Source organism: Gymnoscopelus braueri (assembly GCF_963280865.1).
Source record: "Gymnoscopelus braueri genome assembly, chromosome: 13".
Taxonomy (NCBI): Eukaryota; Metazoa; Chordata; class Actinopteri; order Myctophiformes; family Myctophidae; genus Gymnoscopelus; species Gymnoscopelus braueri.
This window is the reverse complement of record NC_137615.1, coordinates 7,649,813-7,668,952: the sequence shown is the minus strand read 5'-3', so window position 1 is coordinate 7,668,952 and position 19,140 is coordinate 7,649,813. Positions and strand designations below refer to the sequence as shown.

The 19,140-nt window shown below is 40.6% G+C and overlaps 1 protein-coding gene across 1 annotated transcript in view; it reads right to left on the bottom strand.

Moving 5' to 3' along the window:
- Positions 1–5,637, bottom strand: part of pvalb8 (parvalbumin 8) — a 6,928-nt gene extending 1,291 nt beyond the window's left edge. The window contains exons 1-4 of the mRNA XM_080448463.1: positions 5,362–5,637; positions 3,735–3,802; positions 2,807–2,939; positions 430–539 (exon numbers count right to left, since the gene is read on the bottom strand). Coding sequence (XP_080304589.1) covers positions 430–539; positions 2,807–2,939; positions 3,735–3,795 — 304 coding nt within the window. The 5' untranslated portion in view covers positions 3,796–3,802; positions 5,362–5,637. The remainder of the gene's footprint in view (positions 1–429; positions 540–2,806; positions 2,940–3,734; positions 3,803–5,361) is intronic.
- Between the last annotated feature and the right edge of the window lie 13,503 nt (positions 5,638–19,140).

The following is a 19,140-nucleotide window of genomic DNA, read 5'->3' as shown; positions in this document are numbered from 1 at the left end:
GTCCGTTTTTGTTTTCCCTCTCTGAGTCAAAGGAGCAATGAAACCTATGAGCTGGTTCTGTTTTCCAGTTCAGGTTAAAAACTACAAACATGGCAGACTAGTAAGCGACACACAGCTGCAGCTAATCAAATTAATAATGTGTCTGTGGGATCTAGGTGTGTCCAGAGCCATGTGTGTGTGTGTGTGTGTCAATGTGTAAACACAGACAGCAGTCAACAGTAGCACAATAAATCTAACACCCCATTATTAATATGATTATAGCTGCAGCCGTATCACGTATATTATAAGGTCAGTCTCATGCACTCTGCCATGTTTTATCCTGCTGTAGTTTTTTAACCTGAAGTGGAAAACAAACTACAAAGTAATCCTAGAGTATATAGGGTTTCATCATGGCCCTTTTAAATGAACGCTGTGTGTAAAGTCTCTGACCTTCTACTCCAATCTTGCCGTCGCTGTCATCATCGGCGGCGCACATGAAGGCCTTCGTCTCTTTGTCGGTCAGAACACGAGCCCCGGGGACGAACCTCTGCAGGAAGAACCTATAGAGAGGGTACAGAAAAACACCCACACTATGAAGACCCTGGTTACGGTTACAGGTACAGTAACACACCACACACACCCTGAAGATCCTGGGACAGTTAGTTCTCAAACTTTTTCGTGTCAAGGACCCCCATTGCCCCCAAATTGATATGTATTTTGCTGCGGACCCCCATCTGAAATGAGTTTGTGCCAGGGACCCCCCAGAAGTAAAAAATGTTGCAAACATTTTCAATATTTTTCTAATATTTTTGGATATCCAGTAGACAATGTATAAATGGATAAAGTGGGTAAGATGATTGTGATGCTGGAATTAATTACTTGTGCTGGGGACCCCCTGGAACCCCCCCAAGGATCCCACTTTAAGAACCACTGTCCTAGGACAAACTGATCCACTAGAAAAGTATACACTCCTCGGAGCGCATATCTCCACCAGGCCGGGGTTGCCAACCAGGGCTGTTTAACCGCTTATAAACTCTGTCTGACTCAATCGTAAACCGTCCGGACCTGTGTTGGCTCTGTACTTGGACCGCTTTTTCCGTCTCTACGCCAAATATCTCTGCCAAAAATAGCCGATCTACAAGGTCCGGGAGATTGGAGTCGTGTTTCGGCAACAACAGTGACATTTTGGAGCATTTTGTGATGATGGATGCCTCCTTGAAGTGAAATCACTTTTGGTCTCTGCGTTGTTTAGAGCAGTGTTTTACAAACCGGTACACACCTGTATTCATAGTGAAAATAGCTGATCTACAAGCACACATCGTGATGCGATGTGGCGTGATGTGAGCTTGTAGATTGGCTATTCTAGCTATTTCGGAATATTGTGTGTAAGAAAAGATATTTGATTTAAGATTTTCACTTATAATGACATGCCTTAAACAGGAGACGCCAGGTTGAAAGTGATTAAAGGGGTTATTTATTTTAGGATAAAGAATTTGCCTCTATTGGGAAATGAGCAGTGGTGTAAAGTAACTAAGGGCATTTGCTCAAAATGCTGTACTTTTTGCTTCTACTCCATTACATCTCAGAGGCAAATATTGTACTTTTACTCCACTACAATTATCAGAAATGTTTAGTTACTTTGCCGATATAAATGATTATATTATAAAACATACATTCACGACTTTAGCCCTATTTTATACATAGGCTATTTGAATTAATTACTATTGCTCTTCTCCCACCACTGGAAATGAGTGTGTGCAAAGTACTGATAGCTTTTAGTTTAGTTGTATAATATTGTCTCTGTCGCTACCTGTCTCACTATGTTCTGAGCTCTGATCATTCATACTGTCTGTGTCTCCATCACCCACAGCCTCTCCACAAAATGTAAACGAGGAAAGTGAACGTGGTCTCACGTATCTCCGTGGTAGCGGAGCTTACCCTCGTCTTCCCAACCAATCAGTTATATCGCTGCTGTCGGGGCAGAAACCTCTTTATCTCCATATTTGAACTGTTTTGTGTTTTATCGTAAATTAATGCCCTACTTGATCATAACTACAGCGTCACACAAAAGCATCACAACAGCCTACTTTTGCTGTTTTTGAATTTGAATCCTAAAAAGTAACAGTTTTGGATATAATGAGGTTTCCATCCAACAGAGATGATAGGCTAATGTGACATTTTATGAAGCATCTGCAACCTTTCATTTTTTCAGAGGTACAGTATGTGATGCGACGCTGTTTTTTGGGGGGTTTTGTTTTGTCGTCACTTTAGTTGCGCGCTGCGTCGTTCGTCGACACTTGGCGCCCCTTCGCGGCACACCGTTTGAGAATCAAATGTGTGATAAAAGTTTCGGGTAGATCAGATTTTTGGATTTCAAGTGTCTTGCTAAGACATCATAGACTCAAGATTATCAGGTTTTTCTGCTGAATGGGGTCCTACTGCAGTGCTTCTCAAAGTGGGGTCCGGGGGCCAGGGGGCCCCCAGCCAAATGAGTTACTATAGCATCAAAACCACTTTAAACCTATAAGGTTAACCATTGGCTAAACACTTTAAACATTTGGAGAAAAAAAAAAAAGTGCCTGGCACAGATTATTTTCAGATGGGGGTCCTCTGCCAAATACAGTTCATTTGGGGGTCCTTGCCATGACAATGTTTTAAACCAGTGTTCTACTGCACAGCTGAGAACACCCTGCACAGAACTCATATGCCCAGACAGAGCCCACAAGATGGTCACATATTTCAGCAGGTCACCGATTTCACCGTAATAGGAGGAGGCAGAAATGTGAGTTTCGGGATCTGACTTATAGCGTTCGTTCCCCAAACTCACTTGAGCTCCTCCTCTTCGATGAAGCCGCTGCCATCGTTGTCTAGGATACCGAAGACGTTCTTAATGTCGCCGGGGCTTTTCTTGGTGAGACCACACGTCTCGAAGAACTTCTTACAGACGAAAGAGTCCGGTGCTAGAGGAGAGGAGAGGAGAGGAGAGGAGAGGAGAGGTCAGAAGATGAAAAACAGCATGTAGTTTGCTTTGTTTGACAGAGATGAATGCTACTGTAGCTGACCCCTACCCTTGGTGGAAAGTGACTATAAGTACATTTACTCAAGTACTGCACCCAAGTACAATTTTTGCCTGCAGGCAAAATCGGTCCAGTATGATGGTCAATGGACTCAGTGCTTTATACTTCTACTCTACACTCTTGATTCTTACAAAACATGCATTAACCAGAACAGCTCCATGCCTTATACTTCATCCATTCTAAAATAGCAGGTCTACAAGCTCTCGGTTTTGCTCTTAATGTGGACCGATTTTTGACATTTTTTTTTTAAACTTTAGAAAGAACTTTTACTTTTGGTGCTACTTTGTTTTTTTTTATGCCAATATGGTAATTTTACTCCAGTAAATGTTTGAATACAGGACATTTACTTACAGAGTATTATTTCTACACTGCTTTTAATGAATTAAAAATCGGAGTAGGCTATACCTCTTGAGTCTTGTTCGAGTTTTCCCCCGTATTAAATATACATGCGCATTAAAAAGCTGCTCCAACTTTTTGGCAGCCCCAACTTAACGTTTCTGCTATATCACTGACTGTACAATATTTTAATGTTACCTATTCTATTAATACTGCAATGAATATCCTATAGAGGCTATGGGATAGCCTGGAGAGGTGGCTTGCCCAGACGGACTCCCGTTTCTATACTGTAATGACAAAAAGTAATGAAGAAGCAATAATGCCATCGGTGTCAGACGATACCTTGGCAGTCCTTGATAGCACTGGCGATGGCATCCGCGGACAGGATGGATGAGAGGGACATTTTAATACTGTTGGAAGAGGGAACGACCATTGTGAATTATTAACACACACACACAGACAGGCAGGTATACAATACAAAAAGTGTGTGCAGGTATATCATTATATTTTCACTCCACGGAGTGGAGTGAAAATATAATGATATACCTGCACACTTTTTGATATATTTGAATATCTAAATATATTCAAATATTTCAAATATTAACACACAGAGGCAGGTACGATACACTGGCAAAAGTGTGCAGGTATATCGTTATATTGTCACTCCACTGAATGGAGTGAAAATATAATGATATAGGCTACCTGCACACTTTTAGATATATTTGAATATCTAAATATATTCAAATATTTAGATATTCAAATATCAACACACACACAGGCAGGTACAATACAGTGGCAAAAGTCTGCAGGTATATCATATATTTTCACTCCACAGAGTGGAGTGAAAATATATGATATTCCTGCAGATATTCCTGCAGATATTCAAATATTCCTAATTAGTGCAAATAGGAATATTTGAATATCTAAACAGTTTTTTATCCTTGTTTTTTTCTTGTTTGTTCTTATCTATATTCTTCCTCCCTTTCCTGAAAACTACAAATGTTGTATATTTTTTTCTTTATACACTCGTAAACCTGTGATGTGACAATAAAGCTGATTCTTTTAGGTGACACGCAAATATTTAGGGCTGCGTAACTGCCTCTATACCTGCGTAAAACCATACATCATGATCATTTCATTGCAATTCATTCGTCTGTAATTGTCACTTTAAAGTAGACTATAGTTCTTTTTTCCCCCCTGGCTGAAGGTCAGCCTGAACGTGGACATTCTGGCTTCATATAGGCTCATTCATTCCAGTCTGTTTTCACATCTTTTTACGCAAAGTCAACTTGTCTTTGACGCGCAAAGGCAAGCGCAGGCAGCGTGTAATTTCTTTCTTTCACCTGGCATGGAATATTATAGCCTGCATTCAGCTCTATCCTTATTTAGGATATTTTAACCTGCAACCAGTAAAATCCTCAGTGTTAATCTATCCATTTTAACTCTGAGAGTGTACAAATGGAGAGGTCCATTTGGTTCCATTTGTACACTCTCAGAGTTCGATTAACTCTGACGATTTTTGTGTGTACTGTATACCCATTTTCTTAAACTGTTTTTATTATATTTTGACACTTGCTTTGGCAATGTAAACGTATGTTTTCTCATGCCAAGAAAGCTCATTTGAGCTGAATTGTATATGTTAAATAAACATAATCACAAGAGGCAGACAGACATTGTCAAAGTAGTTTTTTTCCTCCAAAGAGAATACAAACACACGAAAAAGCAGAAGTTTCTTTCAGTCAAAGTGCATCATAAGATGCAACATAAAATGACAATTATATAACATTATAATTATATTTAGCCTACCCAGTGTTTTTATCCAGACAAGTTATCCTCTATAATTGTCATTTTTCAGAAAAAGCAGAAGTTTCTTTCAGTCAAAGTGCCATCATCATAAAAAAGTATCCAATGCACCTGAGAGTCTAACTCCCAAATGTGCATTGATGGAACAGAGAGGCAAAAAACTCACCAGTGGTTGAGGTTGGGTGGATGATCCGGTCGGTCGGTGATTCCCAGAGTAAAGTCTAAGGCTATGTGGTGGCTGCTGTGTGTCCCAGGGAGGATTTATATAGGTCCGATTGTCGGTGACAATGGGGGATTGCTGCTTGAGTTACCTGTCTATGGATCAAATTCTAAAAAAAACTGCCCGCCCCTGATCGAGTTTCTTGGCTAACTAATTAACCTTTACTATTTATAACGCCCGGGGCATGCAGAGAGACCGGACCACAGACATCTGGAACGCCCTTGTAAATAGCAAATTAAGTGATAAGTGCATTAGACCCCCCCTCTCTCTCTCGCTCTCTCTCTCTCTCTCTCTCTCTCTCTCTCTCTCTCTCTCTCTCTCTCTCTCTCTCTCTCTCTGCACCCTCCCCTCCCCCCCTTGTGTCAAACCCAGCCCTCCCTCCCTCCCTCCCTCTCTCCCTCCCCTCTGGAATTATATAATACAGTAAAATGCCCTCTCTCTCTCTCCCCCCCCTCCATAAAGATATCTCCTTACAGACTGCAATGCCAAAAGAGACACAAATTTGTGCCTATGCAAAAAAAGAGAAATCCCCTCCCTCCCTCATATTGTCACATTTGAGGTGAGTGATGCACACAATGACAGTCTGAGAAGCAGTGGACGTCCTGTATGTTTCAGTGACTTTAATAAAGCCTAATGCTCATATAGTTTGAAGTCAGCTATAGTGCAGGACATCAGGACATTTGTGACACAAGCATGGATGGGGCCAATTTCGGGGCCCTTATTGGGGGCCATATGTATAGATATATAGACATAACAGTGGTGGAAAAAGTACTGACATTTTTTACTTAAGTAAAAGTGTCAATACCACAATGTAGGAGTACTCTGTTACAAATAAAAGGCCTGTGTTCAAAATGTTACTTGAGTAAAAGTACAAGTCTTTGTCGCATTCCTAAGCCAATAATTCGATGACCGGGTGACTGCTCAGTAGGAGACTCTTTGAGTCTCTTACTCGATAGACTCCACCGGTCATCAAATCATTGGCTTAGGAATGCGACAAACACAAAAAAGATCTCCATGAATTCAAGGCTTCATGGGGTGTGTAATTGATCGAAAAGAAGCCATTTTTTGGGTGAACTACTCCTTTGACAATGGAGCGAGAGAATAGAAGAGAAGGATGCATTTAAGCAGATGTGTCAGACAGCATGAGTTCAGATTGGGCTCAGACAGACAGAGACAATCTTGTGTCCCAGATCTTCTGTTTAGAACCTTGGCTCCGCTCATGCAGTAGGCCTACCATCAGCGTGGCTAACAGGGGCCAGCGTCATTCAGGGGCCTTGTTGTCACTTGTGTCACCATCTCAGTGGGGACAGGAGCACGGGCAGGTTGGTTTAAACCCCATCAAAAACCGGGAACGCATCTGTCATTTTAGATTTCTTTGGCTTTTCAAAAATAGCAGATATACAAGCTCATAGCGCGGCACCGAGTGCCGCACTATGAGCTTGCAGATCTGCTATTTTTGAAAAATCTTGAAAATGTGTGCAAATCTTTGAATATGTATATTTTTTAAAGCGAACATTTGTAACTGTCAAATGTCTCAACAAATGTCTTAATTTTTTCTGAAAAACTATTGTTGCTATATCAGTGGTGCTAAAACTTTTTCATGTTAAGGACCTCCAAAATTATATGTATTTGCATGGCCGTGGACCCACATCTGAAAATATTTTGTTACAGGGACCCCCCAGAAGCAAAGATTTGAGTTAAAAATGTTTGCTTTAAAATATATACACATTAAAAGATTTGCACACATTTTCACGATTTTTCAAAAATAGCTGATCTATATATATATATATATATGCTATTTTTTAATAGCCAAAGTATAAAATGATAGTTTAAGTGGTTACACAGATGCGTTTCCGGTTTTAATACAACCCATTAAAACCAGGAAAGTATCTGTGTCATTTTAGATTTTAGCCGTATAGCAACATACGTTTTTTTCAGAAAACTCTTAGGATTTAGAACTTGGCTTTTTATCCCGTATTAGAGTTCTGTGGTCTATGTTTAGTTTCACTGTCTACTGACGCTGCTGCGTCTTGTATACTATAGTGTTGTTTATTTTGTTTCTTATTTTACTGTGTTTTTGCTGCTGTTTTTCTGTGTTTTAGCTTGTGTACAGTGTATTTCGCTTTTAGATGTTCTGTGCGTGGAAACATTGCGTTGTAAAATGTGCTTTATAAATAAAGTGGATTGGATTGGATTAGAACATTGGTTTTAGAACAGCGGTTCCCAAAAATAGCAGATATACGAGCTTGCTACTTTTGAACATTTTTGAAAAATCTTGAAAGTGTTTGAAAACTTTTGCATAATTTAGATTTTTTTTTTAACATAAATCTTCTCTTCTGGGGGGGGGGGGGGGGGGGTCCGCGGCAGAAAACAAAATGCATATCATTTTGGGGATCCTTGGCACGAAAATGTTTGAGAACTGGTGGAACTATCTTTGAAGTCTCACCACCTCAGTGGAGACAGACAGGATCCGGTTTGGTGTGACTGTCCAGCCGTGCCCATTACACAGGACAGGACATGATGTCACACGTGCCAGTCTAGTCTAACGTGATCCAGTGTTATGATTGGCAGTGGTGGAAAGTAACTAAGTGCATGTACTTAAGTACTGTTTTACTTAAGTACAATTTTGAGTAACTTTTTACTTCACTTGAATACCTTTACTTCTACTCCACTACATCTCAGAGGCAAATATTGTACTTTTACTCCACTATAATAATTTGAAAACTTTAATTACTAGTTACTTTACAGAAATAAATTGCTATATTATAAAACATACATTAACCACGTTAGCCCTATTTTATACATAGGCTATTTGAAAATAGCCGATCTACAAGCTCACAACGCGTCGCATTGCGACGCGTTGTGAGCTTGTAGATCTGCTATTTTCAAACATTAGTACTTTTGGTACTTTTAAGTATATTTTGATGCCAATACTCTTGTACTTTTACTCAAGTAACATTTTGAACACAGGGCTTTTACTTGTAACAAGAGTCTTTTTATATTGTAGTATTGCTACCGAGTACTTCTTCCACCACTGTTGATTGGTCAGGTCCCGTGCGGTGCGTCCCGTGCGCGTGGCTGGTGGCGTGCCGTGCGCTGCGGTCCTGCGCGGCATTCCAACTGGCACGGGCCGTGACCAGAGGAAGTGAGGTGGCACTGTGTACCACAGGGAGGTGAGGTCACGCCATACGCCGCTGGATGTGTGATCCGAGCCCTGCCAGCTCCTGACTCGCATGATAGATGTTGTTGTGCTGTTCGGATGCCACGGTGTAGAGTAACTAAGTACATCTACTAGATTACTACTGGTACTTCGGTATTTCCGTAGTTGATACATCTACATTCTGCTACACCTCCAGAGGCAAATAGATTATATATACTTTTAGCTCCAACTGCAATTATTTATCAGCTTTTGTTACTCGTTACTTTGCAGATTTTTTTGTATTATTGCAAAACATACACTTAAGCCCTAGTTTATACTTCAACTTATCGAAAATAGCCGACGCGACGTGTTGTGAGCTTGTAGATCTGCTATTCTTATTTGAGTTCTTTGACTTTACTGTAAGTATGTTTTGGTGCCAATGATTCATCATTTGCACTTTTACTTTCATTTAAGTAAAATTTGAATACAGGCCTTTTAGCCAACTTGTCACAGCACGTTTTTTTCATATTGTGGTACTTTTACTTGAGTACTCGTTGACTTGCAGCAGTGCTTGCATGATGAATTGTTGTGGGGTGTTGGGTCATCTTCTCATGTGCCTCCATTGGCCACTGTATGGAACCGCTGGGCCAACCAACAGGAGAACCTCTTCAAGTTGCAGCCGCGGTGCTTTGACTAATTGTCTGATGACTTAATCTGTCTAATCTGTCTGTCTGTCTGTCTGTCTGTCTGTCTGTCTGTCTGAACTATCTGTGTCTGAACTATCTGTGTCTGAACTGCCTGTCTGTCTGTGTGAGCACAGTATAATCCACTCTGAGAGTGCTACGAACGGAACCAAACAGATTTACTTACATTTGGATAAATGAGCACTTGGGATTGTGTTGTAGTAGTCAGAGAACAGTGGTGTAAAATAACTAAGTACATTTACTCAAGTACTGTACTTAAGGTAAAATGTTGAGGTATTTCTACTTTACTGGATTATTTACATTTTGTATACTTCTACTCCACTACATTTCTGAGGAAAATATTGTACTTTTACTCCACTACAATTATTTGAAAACTTTAGTTACTAGTTAGCTACTTTGTAGATATAAATCATATTTTCAAACATTTTAGTACTTTTACTTTTGGTACTTTAAGTATATTTTGATGCCAATACTTTTGTACTTTTACTCAAGTAACATTTTGAACACAGGCCTTTTACTTAGTAGCAGAGTATTTTTTACATTGCGGTATTGCTACTTTTACTTGAGTAAAACATCTGAGTACTTCTTCCACCACTGTCAGAGAGTGAGTGAGGGAGATGCAGGTGTCCTGATGTCCTGTTGTGTTGTTGTTGTGAACCATATGTTCCGGTCCTGAGGACATTCCCCCGCCCTTCACTGGGTTCTGACACCACAAACGCAGACCTACAGGGTCATTAAACATTATTCCTGAGAGAGTCAGTTCACTGACTGCGGCGCGTTTCAATGAAGGTTATTTTATCATCACTGCTGCTTGCTTTGACAATAGGGCTTTGTGAGGTAGGTGTGTGCAGTGAGCCGCAGTGCTGCGTGCATGCGCCTCAGCAGCATGCACCTGCTGTGTTGCCAGATTTTGCGAGAGACACAAGCAACCAGGTCTCTCAAACAAACTATAGTCAGGTTGATCCACAATCTCCACCCCAGAGCTCATCTCCTCCCGTCTCATTTTAGTATAGCCTTGGTTGGCTTAGAGTGAAACGGAGAGTGTCGTTCATGAAAATGTGCACGGTTTCACAGGATTGTACGTAATAAGGCACCAAAGTATTTGAGCAAATGCTTTTCAAGGATTTGTGATGTGCATAGATACTCCACTAGGGGCAGCGCCACAAATTTTGTTCCATGTAAAGTCAAAAGCAGTATTGGAAAGGTCTCTTTTTTTTGTATTCTGCAGCTATCACATGGAATGGGTTGCCAACAGTCACAAAATTGATTAGGTCTACCTCTAGTTTTAAGTCCTACCTAAAGAGTTTTTTTAAATACCACATGGTCCTGATTTTACTTATGTATTTTATGTTTTAACTGTATTTATGGGACCGCAATGGAAATAAGCCTCTGGGCCTTCTTGTGCCATCCCTTTGACCAGGGGTCTTCAACGTTTTCAGGCCAAGGACCCCCTAGCTGAGAGAGAGATGAAGCAGGGACCCCCACTATATTGTATAAAATTGTGTTTCAGATGAAACTTTTTTTTGTTTACTTGGTCTGCTCTTTTTACCCTCTACACCTATACCTCTTTACCAAAAATAGCCGATCTACAAGCTCACAGCGCCTCGCAGCTGCTATTTTTGGCTAAAGTTTTCCTCAGAAAAGGGATGCTAGGGTTCAAGTGGTTAATATAAAATTTAAAAAAATCATATCCCACAAAGATTTGGCAGACCCCCTGTAGTAACTCTGAGGACCCCCTAGGGGTCCCGGACCCCCTGTTGAAGACCTCTGCCTTTGACTATGTGCATGTTTTTGTTTGTACATATGCTAGTTGTCAATAAATCAATCAATCAATCATTCAAAGTCTATGAAACTAAGGCGAACGTGGACCTCGAATGAAAAAACTCTTCCATGAATAAATAAATAAATGACCACTGTTGACCGTTGGGTTCCTTTTGGAATGGTTTATTTGTATGGCCTCTTCTCCTCTGTCATGACAACATGTCCTCCACGGTGGCCACATGAGCCACGGTGTCACCTGTAACGTGACACTGTTTGTGGGATATACCCTTGTAAATCCCCACAGCTATAGGGAGAGACATGGAGACCGCTGGACACAGCAATCTACTGTACACAGCAATCTACTGTACACAGCCATCTCTCTAAACAATCTACTGTATGCAGCCATCTCATCTACTGTACACAGCCATCTCTCTAAAAAAATCTACTGTATGCAGCCATCTCTCTAAAAAAATCTACTGTACGCAGCCATCTCTCTGAACAATCTACTGTACACAGCCATCTCTCTAAAAAAATCTACTGTACGCAGCCATCTCTCTGAACAATCTACTGTACACAGCCATCTCTCTGAACAATCTACTGTACACAGCCATCTCTCTGAACAATCTACTGTACACAGCCATCTCTCTAAACAATCTACTGTACACAGCCATCTCTCTAAACAATCTACTGTACACAGCCATCTCTCTAAACAATCTACTGTACACAGCCATCTCTCTAAAAAAATCTACTGTACGCAGCCATCTCTCTAAACAATCTACTGTACACAGCCATCTCTCTGAACAATCTACTGTACACAGCCATCTCTCTGAACAATCTACTGTACACAGCCATCTCTCTAAACAATCTACTGTACACAGCCATCTCTCTAAACAATCTACTGTACACAGCCATCTCTCTAAACAATCTACTGTACACGGCCATCTCTTTAAACAATCTACTGTACACAGCCATCTCTCTGAACAATCTACTGTACACAGCCATCTCTCTAAACAATCTACTGTACACAGCCATCTCTCTGAACAATCTACTGTACACAGCCATCTCTCTGAACAATCTACTGTACACAGCCATCTCTCTGAACAATCTACTGTACACAGCCATCTCTCTAAACAATCTACTGTACACAGCCATCTCTCTGAACAATCTACTGTACACGGCCATCTCTTTAAACAATCTACTGTACACAGCCATCTCTCTGAACAATCTACTGTACACAGCCATCTCTCTAAACAGCACAATGACTGTACACCAGTGGTGGAATAAGTACTCGCATGTCCTACTTAAGTAAAAGTATCAATACTGCAATGTAGAAATACTCTGTTACAAGTAAAAGGCCTGTGTTCAAAATGTTACTTGAGTAAAAGTACAAAAGTATTGGCATCAAAATATACTTTATGTACCAAAAGTAAAAGTACTAACATGTTTGAAAATAGCAGAACTACAAGCTCACAACGCGCCGCGTTGCGACGCGTTGCGACGCGTTGCGACGCGTTGCGACGCGTTGCGACGCGTTGCGAGCTTGTAGATCGGCTATTTTCAAATAGCCTATGTATAGAATAGGACTGAAGTGGTTAATGTATGTTTTATAATGTAGTAGTTTTTATCTGCAAGGTAACTAGTAACTAAAGTTTTCAAATAATTGTAGTGGAGTAAAAGTACAATATTTGCCTCGTATCTCCATATTTCAACCTTTTGTGTTTTTCGTAAAATTAACGCCCTACTTGATCATTCTGCAGCGTCACAAAAAAAGCATCAAAAGTAGCAGATCTACAAGCTCGAAACGCGGTGCGAAGCGAAAAAATAAAATCTAAATTCTAAAAGGCAGCATCATGATGTTAATGGTTTTGAGGGAAATTAATTTAACTCAACTCCAATTAATAGTAATCAAAATGTACCATTTGACTAGATACCTGCATTCCGTATTCCATCTGTACTGTATATACTCAAATGTTTAAATAACCGTGAAACAGTCCATATTTATGACACTAGATTTGCATCTATTCCTACTGTATATTGCACGTTAAATATATTGCATACTAAACACTGCTGTAACACTGCTGTAGCGCCCCGTTGTGCGCAATTTAGGGTTTTTGATGCGACTATTCTCATGGCAGAACCCTGAACAGTGTCTGTGCCAAGTTCGGTACGGACAGGAGAGGCTCATTTTAAAAGTTGACATGGCATTGCAGTGGATTGTTTTATGTACGTTTCATTGTGACCTCAGAGTACATCAGAGTGACACATTACAGCTGTGAAAGTCAACATTTTGTAACAGACAATTATTGTGTTGTGAAGCAAGGACCCTATTGTAAAGTAAAAATAGCTGATCTACAAGCTCAAAACGCGTCGCAGTGCGACGCGTTTTGAGCTTGTAGATCAGCTATTTTTGCTACTTTTGTGTGTAGCACAACTACTTGCTTCTTTTTGAGTTTTAATTCTAGCACTGCGACGCGTTTTGACCTTGTAGATCGGCTATTTTTGCTACTTTTGTGTGACATAGAATGGCGAAAAAAGTTAAAATACGGAGAGACAGTATGTGCAATGTGGCCCTCTGGAGTGAGTGTGGAAATATAGTGGCCCCCTCTCCATCATCAAATGTGCAAACCCTTGGCTCAGTTTATCGAAAGCAGTATGCACAAGTAGAAACAAAGCAGCTTCTGCCAATGTGTAACAGAATAAAAATGGACTCTTTAGGCCCTGGGAGTCTGTGGGACCCTTTGGGTCCATTTGTACACTCACAAAGTTAACCCATTAAAACCGGGAAAGCATCTGTGGCATTTTAGATTTGAACTGTATAGCAACATACGTTTTTTCAGAAGCTTGTACATCTGCTATTTTTGAACATTTTTGTAAAAAATCTTGAATAACATAAGACATTTTAACACAAATCTTCTCTTCTGGGGGTCCCTGGCACGAAACCTTTTCAGGTGGAGGGGTCCGCGGCCAAATACAGATCATCTTGGGGGTCCTTGTGGCATGAAAAGGTTTAAGAACTACTGATTTAGAAGGCCTTTGTAGAATCAGGCCTCAGGTCTCAATGGGTTTGACACCTGCTGTGTGCACGCTGGGCGTGCAAAGGCGACAACAGCAGCAGCCGTGAGTATATTACAGGTGGCTCTATAGCAGACATGGGCAACTGGCGGCCCCGGGGGGCCACAGGCGGCCCCCACCTTCACTTAATGCGGCCTGCAGGTTAATAGCGGAATACTGATACATGCAAACATGACCTGCTTTAAATACTTTAGTCTATATTAGTAGCTTAAAACTCTATTGTTTTTTTTTATGTCCAATGTATTTTACAATGTATTGTTTTACAATGTATTTAAGTTCGTAAAGTTACTATAAGTATAACTAAATGCATTTGAAATTAGCACAAAAAAATCTGGATTCCAATTAAAAAATAGCAAAAATAGCTGATCTACAAGCTCAAAACGCGTCGTGCGACGCGTTTTGAGCTTGTAGATCAGCTATTTTTGCTAATTTTGTGAGACACAAAAGTTAAAATACGGAGAGACAGTATATCTGCAATGTGGCCCTCTGGAGTGAGTGATGGAAATATAGTGGCCCTCTGGAGTGAGTGTGGAAATATAGTGGCCCTCTGGAGGGAGTGTGGAAATATAGTGGCCCTCTGGAGGGAGTGTGGAAATATAGTGGCCCTCTGGAGGGAGTGTGGAAATATAGTGGCCCTCTGGAGTGAGTGTGGAAATATAGTGGCCCTCTGGAGTGAGTGATGGAAATATAGTGGCCAGTGGTGGAAAAAGTACTCAAATTCTTTACTTAAGTAAAAGTACCAATACTGCAATATAAAAATACTCTGTTACAAGTAAAAGTCTAGAATTCAAAATTTACTTGAGTAAAAGTACAAAAGTATTGGCATCAAAATGTACTTAAAGTACCAAAAGTAAAAGTACTAAATATTTGAAAATAGCAGATCTACAAGCTCACAACGCGTTGCGATGCGACGCGTTGTGAGCTTGTAGATCGGCTATTTTCAAATAGCCTAGGTATAAAATAGGGTTAAACTGATTAAGGTATGTTTCATTATATCATAATTTATATCTGAAAAGTAACTAGTAACTAAAGTTTTGTGGAGTAAAAGTACAATATTTGCCTCTGAAATGTAGTGGAGTAGAAGTAAAAGTATTGGAAATTGGAAATACTCAAGTAAAGTACAAATACCTCAACATTTTACTTAAGTACAGTACTTAAGTAAATGTACTTAGTTACTTTCCACCACTGCTCTGGAGTGAGTGTGGAAACATAGTGGCCCTCTGGAGTGAGTGTGGAAACATAGTGGCCCTCTCCATCGTCAAAGTTGGCCACCCCCTGCTCTATAGCCTCCAGCGCGCGCCAGCTGGCGAGCGAGCGTGCCGCGGGCACTTCATGGTGCCCTGCGGGTATTAGTGCTGCTCTGTCACCATGTCACCAAGGTGCAGGGTAGGCCTGCACGGTGGATAAAGTTCACCTCGGGTGAACATTGTTTAAAAAAACGTGTGATTTGCCTTGACGGCTCATCAGCACTTAACTATTGTGTTTTTGAGCACAGCAATTTTTTTAATTTATTTTAACACAATAACTGCCAAAGACGTTTATAAACGTCTTTGGGAATTCAGCTATTGCCTGCCAAAGACGTTTATAAACGTCTTTGGGAATTCAGCTATTGCCTGCCAAAGACGTTTAAAAACGCCATGAAAAATAAACTAAAAAAAAACTTTTTTCAAAAAAAAAAATTTCTAAAAAGATTCTCTAATTATTTAGTATAGACACTCTTTCGATATTCCAAACGAATAAGGAGATAACAATTTCCAAAGATTTGCTGCTCCATCCACTTCAATGTTAAAATTCAAACGGACAAACAATTCACTTCAGCTATTTTCAAACATCAAACAACACATGACAACAAGGTCATAATGACCTCGTTGACATTTGTGAAACCACACCTGAATCTCATCTGTGATTAGAAATTATCTGGGATCAATCATACTGGAGAAAAATATTCTGTGGCTATGCGAAAAGGTACCAAAATCGTTCAAAACCCTGGCAGAGGCTACAGACTGTTCTGAAAAAACTCTGGCATAAGCGTTCTGGTCTAATCATTAAATAAGATATTTCTTAATTGAGCCTCAATGTGCAAATCCATTAATGAAAAGTTTATCAATACTAAAGTATCAATACTGCAATGTAGAAATACTCTTGTCACAAGTATAAGTCCGGAATTCAAAATGTACTGAAGTACAGTACTTAAGTAAATTTACTTAGTTACTTTCCACCACTGGTCTCAGGTATACCCCTCCACGTCCGCTTTCCTGGAGGGTTCTCTCTCTCTCTCTCTCTCTCTCTTCTTGAACTTGGACTCCAGCAGAGAGAGAGAGAGAGAGAGAGAGAGAGAGAGAGAGAGGGAGAAACTCTATCATTCTGGACGCGGGTCAGCGTGCAAAACAAAACACAGTGCATGCAGTGCATGGACACCGGATCAACCTACCCGGTGATGTCATGATACCTCTCTACCGCCTGGCTATACGGTTACCGCCGGCCCAATCATTTATTCATTTACATTTGCTAATTTTCTCTTACAAGGGAGAGAGAGAGAGAGAGAGAGAGAGAGAGAGAGAGAGAGAGAGAGAGATGGGTGGCTTTAGGCTGTGGTGACCGACCTGTCTTGTCTCTCATTTTGTCTCAGCGAGGTACAGTGACCTGTCCGGACAAGGGCTATTAACAGTGGTGGAAAGTAACTAAGTACATTTACTCAAGTACTATACTTAAAGGAATAGTTTGCCCAAAAAAAATCGTATTTTCTATCAATGACACACACATACACACGTACAATAATTGAGAATGAAAGTCAGTAGGAGTCAGTATAGACTCAATTGAGTCTCCTACTGACCAGCCGCCCTGTCATCAAATTATTGGCTCAGGGGCTGTGGCCCCAACCTATACACTGTGAAATCCTCAGTGTTCATTTAACACATTTGTACTCTCTCAGAGTTACAGAGTTAGTAAAAGGTCAGGTTATTCAAGTATTGACGGTTTTAAGTTGTTAAATGTCTGAAAAAATACACATTATATGAATCCAACATACTGATGATAGGGCTGTCAAACAAGTCTATGAAGCTATCTATGACATTTATGAACATTTTTAATCAGCAACACAATTGTATACAATGTATGTGTGTGTGTGGGGGGGGGGGTGTCTCTGCTTCATCTCTTTCTCAGCTAGGGAGTCCTTGGCCTGAAAAACATTGAAGACCCCTGCCATATAGAGTCACAGACCAAAGCTTTTCTACAATCTATCCAAGGGTTTCCCTTGTTGCATCTATGTTTAGGTATAGGCCTATAGCTCTTCTCATAGGCTGCATCTCGCTGAACAACTGAAAAGTTCAAGGAAACAAACAAAAGCAATGTAGTGAGTGAGTGTGTGATGGTAAAATGCCTCCCATTGATGTTTGGAGGCTTCATCTGTCCACTGGCCAGCAGTCAATGGGCTTTGTCGCCATCTGGTGGTCATTCAGGGGAGATGCAGGCGTAGCAGAGTGGCTTTAGAGCGGTGGTTCTCAAACTTATTCATGTCAAGGACCCCCAAAATGATTTGGCTGCGGACCCCCGATATAAAAAATATTTTATGCCAGGGATTTTTCCAAAATAGCAGATCTACAAGCTCATGAGCTTGTATATCTGCTATTTTTTAATTGCCAAAGTACAAAATATGGTTAAAAAGTGGTTAAAATGATTGTGACATTTTGTGACGATTGTGACATTTTGCTGGGGACCCCCTGGTATCCACCCAAGGACCCCCCTTTGAGAACCATTGTCTTAGAGGCTCTGCATGTAGACCAAAAAGCCTAACAATATCTGGTAACTCCCCCCGGGGCAATGGGAGGTTCCCCCTTAGGCTAGTGGTTAAGATGTTTGGCTTTAGGTGTCCCTTTCCCACACAGGGTCCAGGAACATGAGTTCGAGTCCCGGGGGTGTTACACATGAGCACCACCACCCCCCCCCCCCTCACCACCGTTTGCATTGCATTAGGCATTGTAGATGAAACGAAAGCCTGCCAGGTACTTATAACAAGGTGTTAATAAAGTGACCACCTCTGCTCTGCAGGAGTTAACGAGCATATAGATAGTTTTCCTCTGACAATCTAAATCAAACTACAATACTAAGGATGTCCATCCATGACCCTGACTAGCCATGGTTCACATGACGCTTGTATGTTTCAGGGCTAGACCCTGACTATCATGTGTGTGAAGTATATAACACATGAGCAAGCTGTGACACTTACATGGAATGTTACATCATCAGTTACATTGTTTGTTTTGCTTACTTTGCAACTGTCTGCTAGATTAATTGTTGTATTGGCTTAAATAGGCTACTTTGCAGATGGAGTGCCATTTTTATTCAGCGTTCATAATATAGGATGATGTATTTGCACTGTATTAGCCATACTGATGACGGTAGATTTATAGTGTTGTCTGTTGACAATGTGTTGATCTGTGAGCCCATTCCACCTGCTATTTACAGAGGATACAGGATAGGTGGGCACTAGGGACATCTGGGCACCTTGATGTAAAATTGGCTATTTTGTACAAAATGTTAAAACATTCAATATTTGGATTTTAATGTAAAGTATACATGATGTGAACATGCATGGTACTGTACATCAATGATAGCGCGGCATCGAGTGCCGAGCTATGAGCTTGTAGATCTGCTATTGAGAAATCTAACATTTTTGAAAATCGTTATATTTTTTAAGCGAACATTAGTAACTCAAATCTTTGCTTCTCGGGATCCCTGGAACTAAGTATTTTGAGATGGGGGTCCGCGGCCAAATACATATCATTTTGGGGGTCTGTCAAAAGGATAAAACACGCCAAAAAAAGCACATTTCCACTGTGTCCTTTGAGTTCAAATGTATGTGTAAACCGAGTGCCAATATTTTAACCAATGTGTCCCATTCTGTCCTCTCAAATAACACTATTGGTGAGGACATTCTAATCTTCACCATTAAAGCTCGTCTACAAGTGCTGCCGACCAAGTTTAAATTGGCAACCTGGTATCCATCAGAACATGACCCACACTGTATTCTACACCCAGTACCACATGACA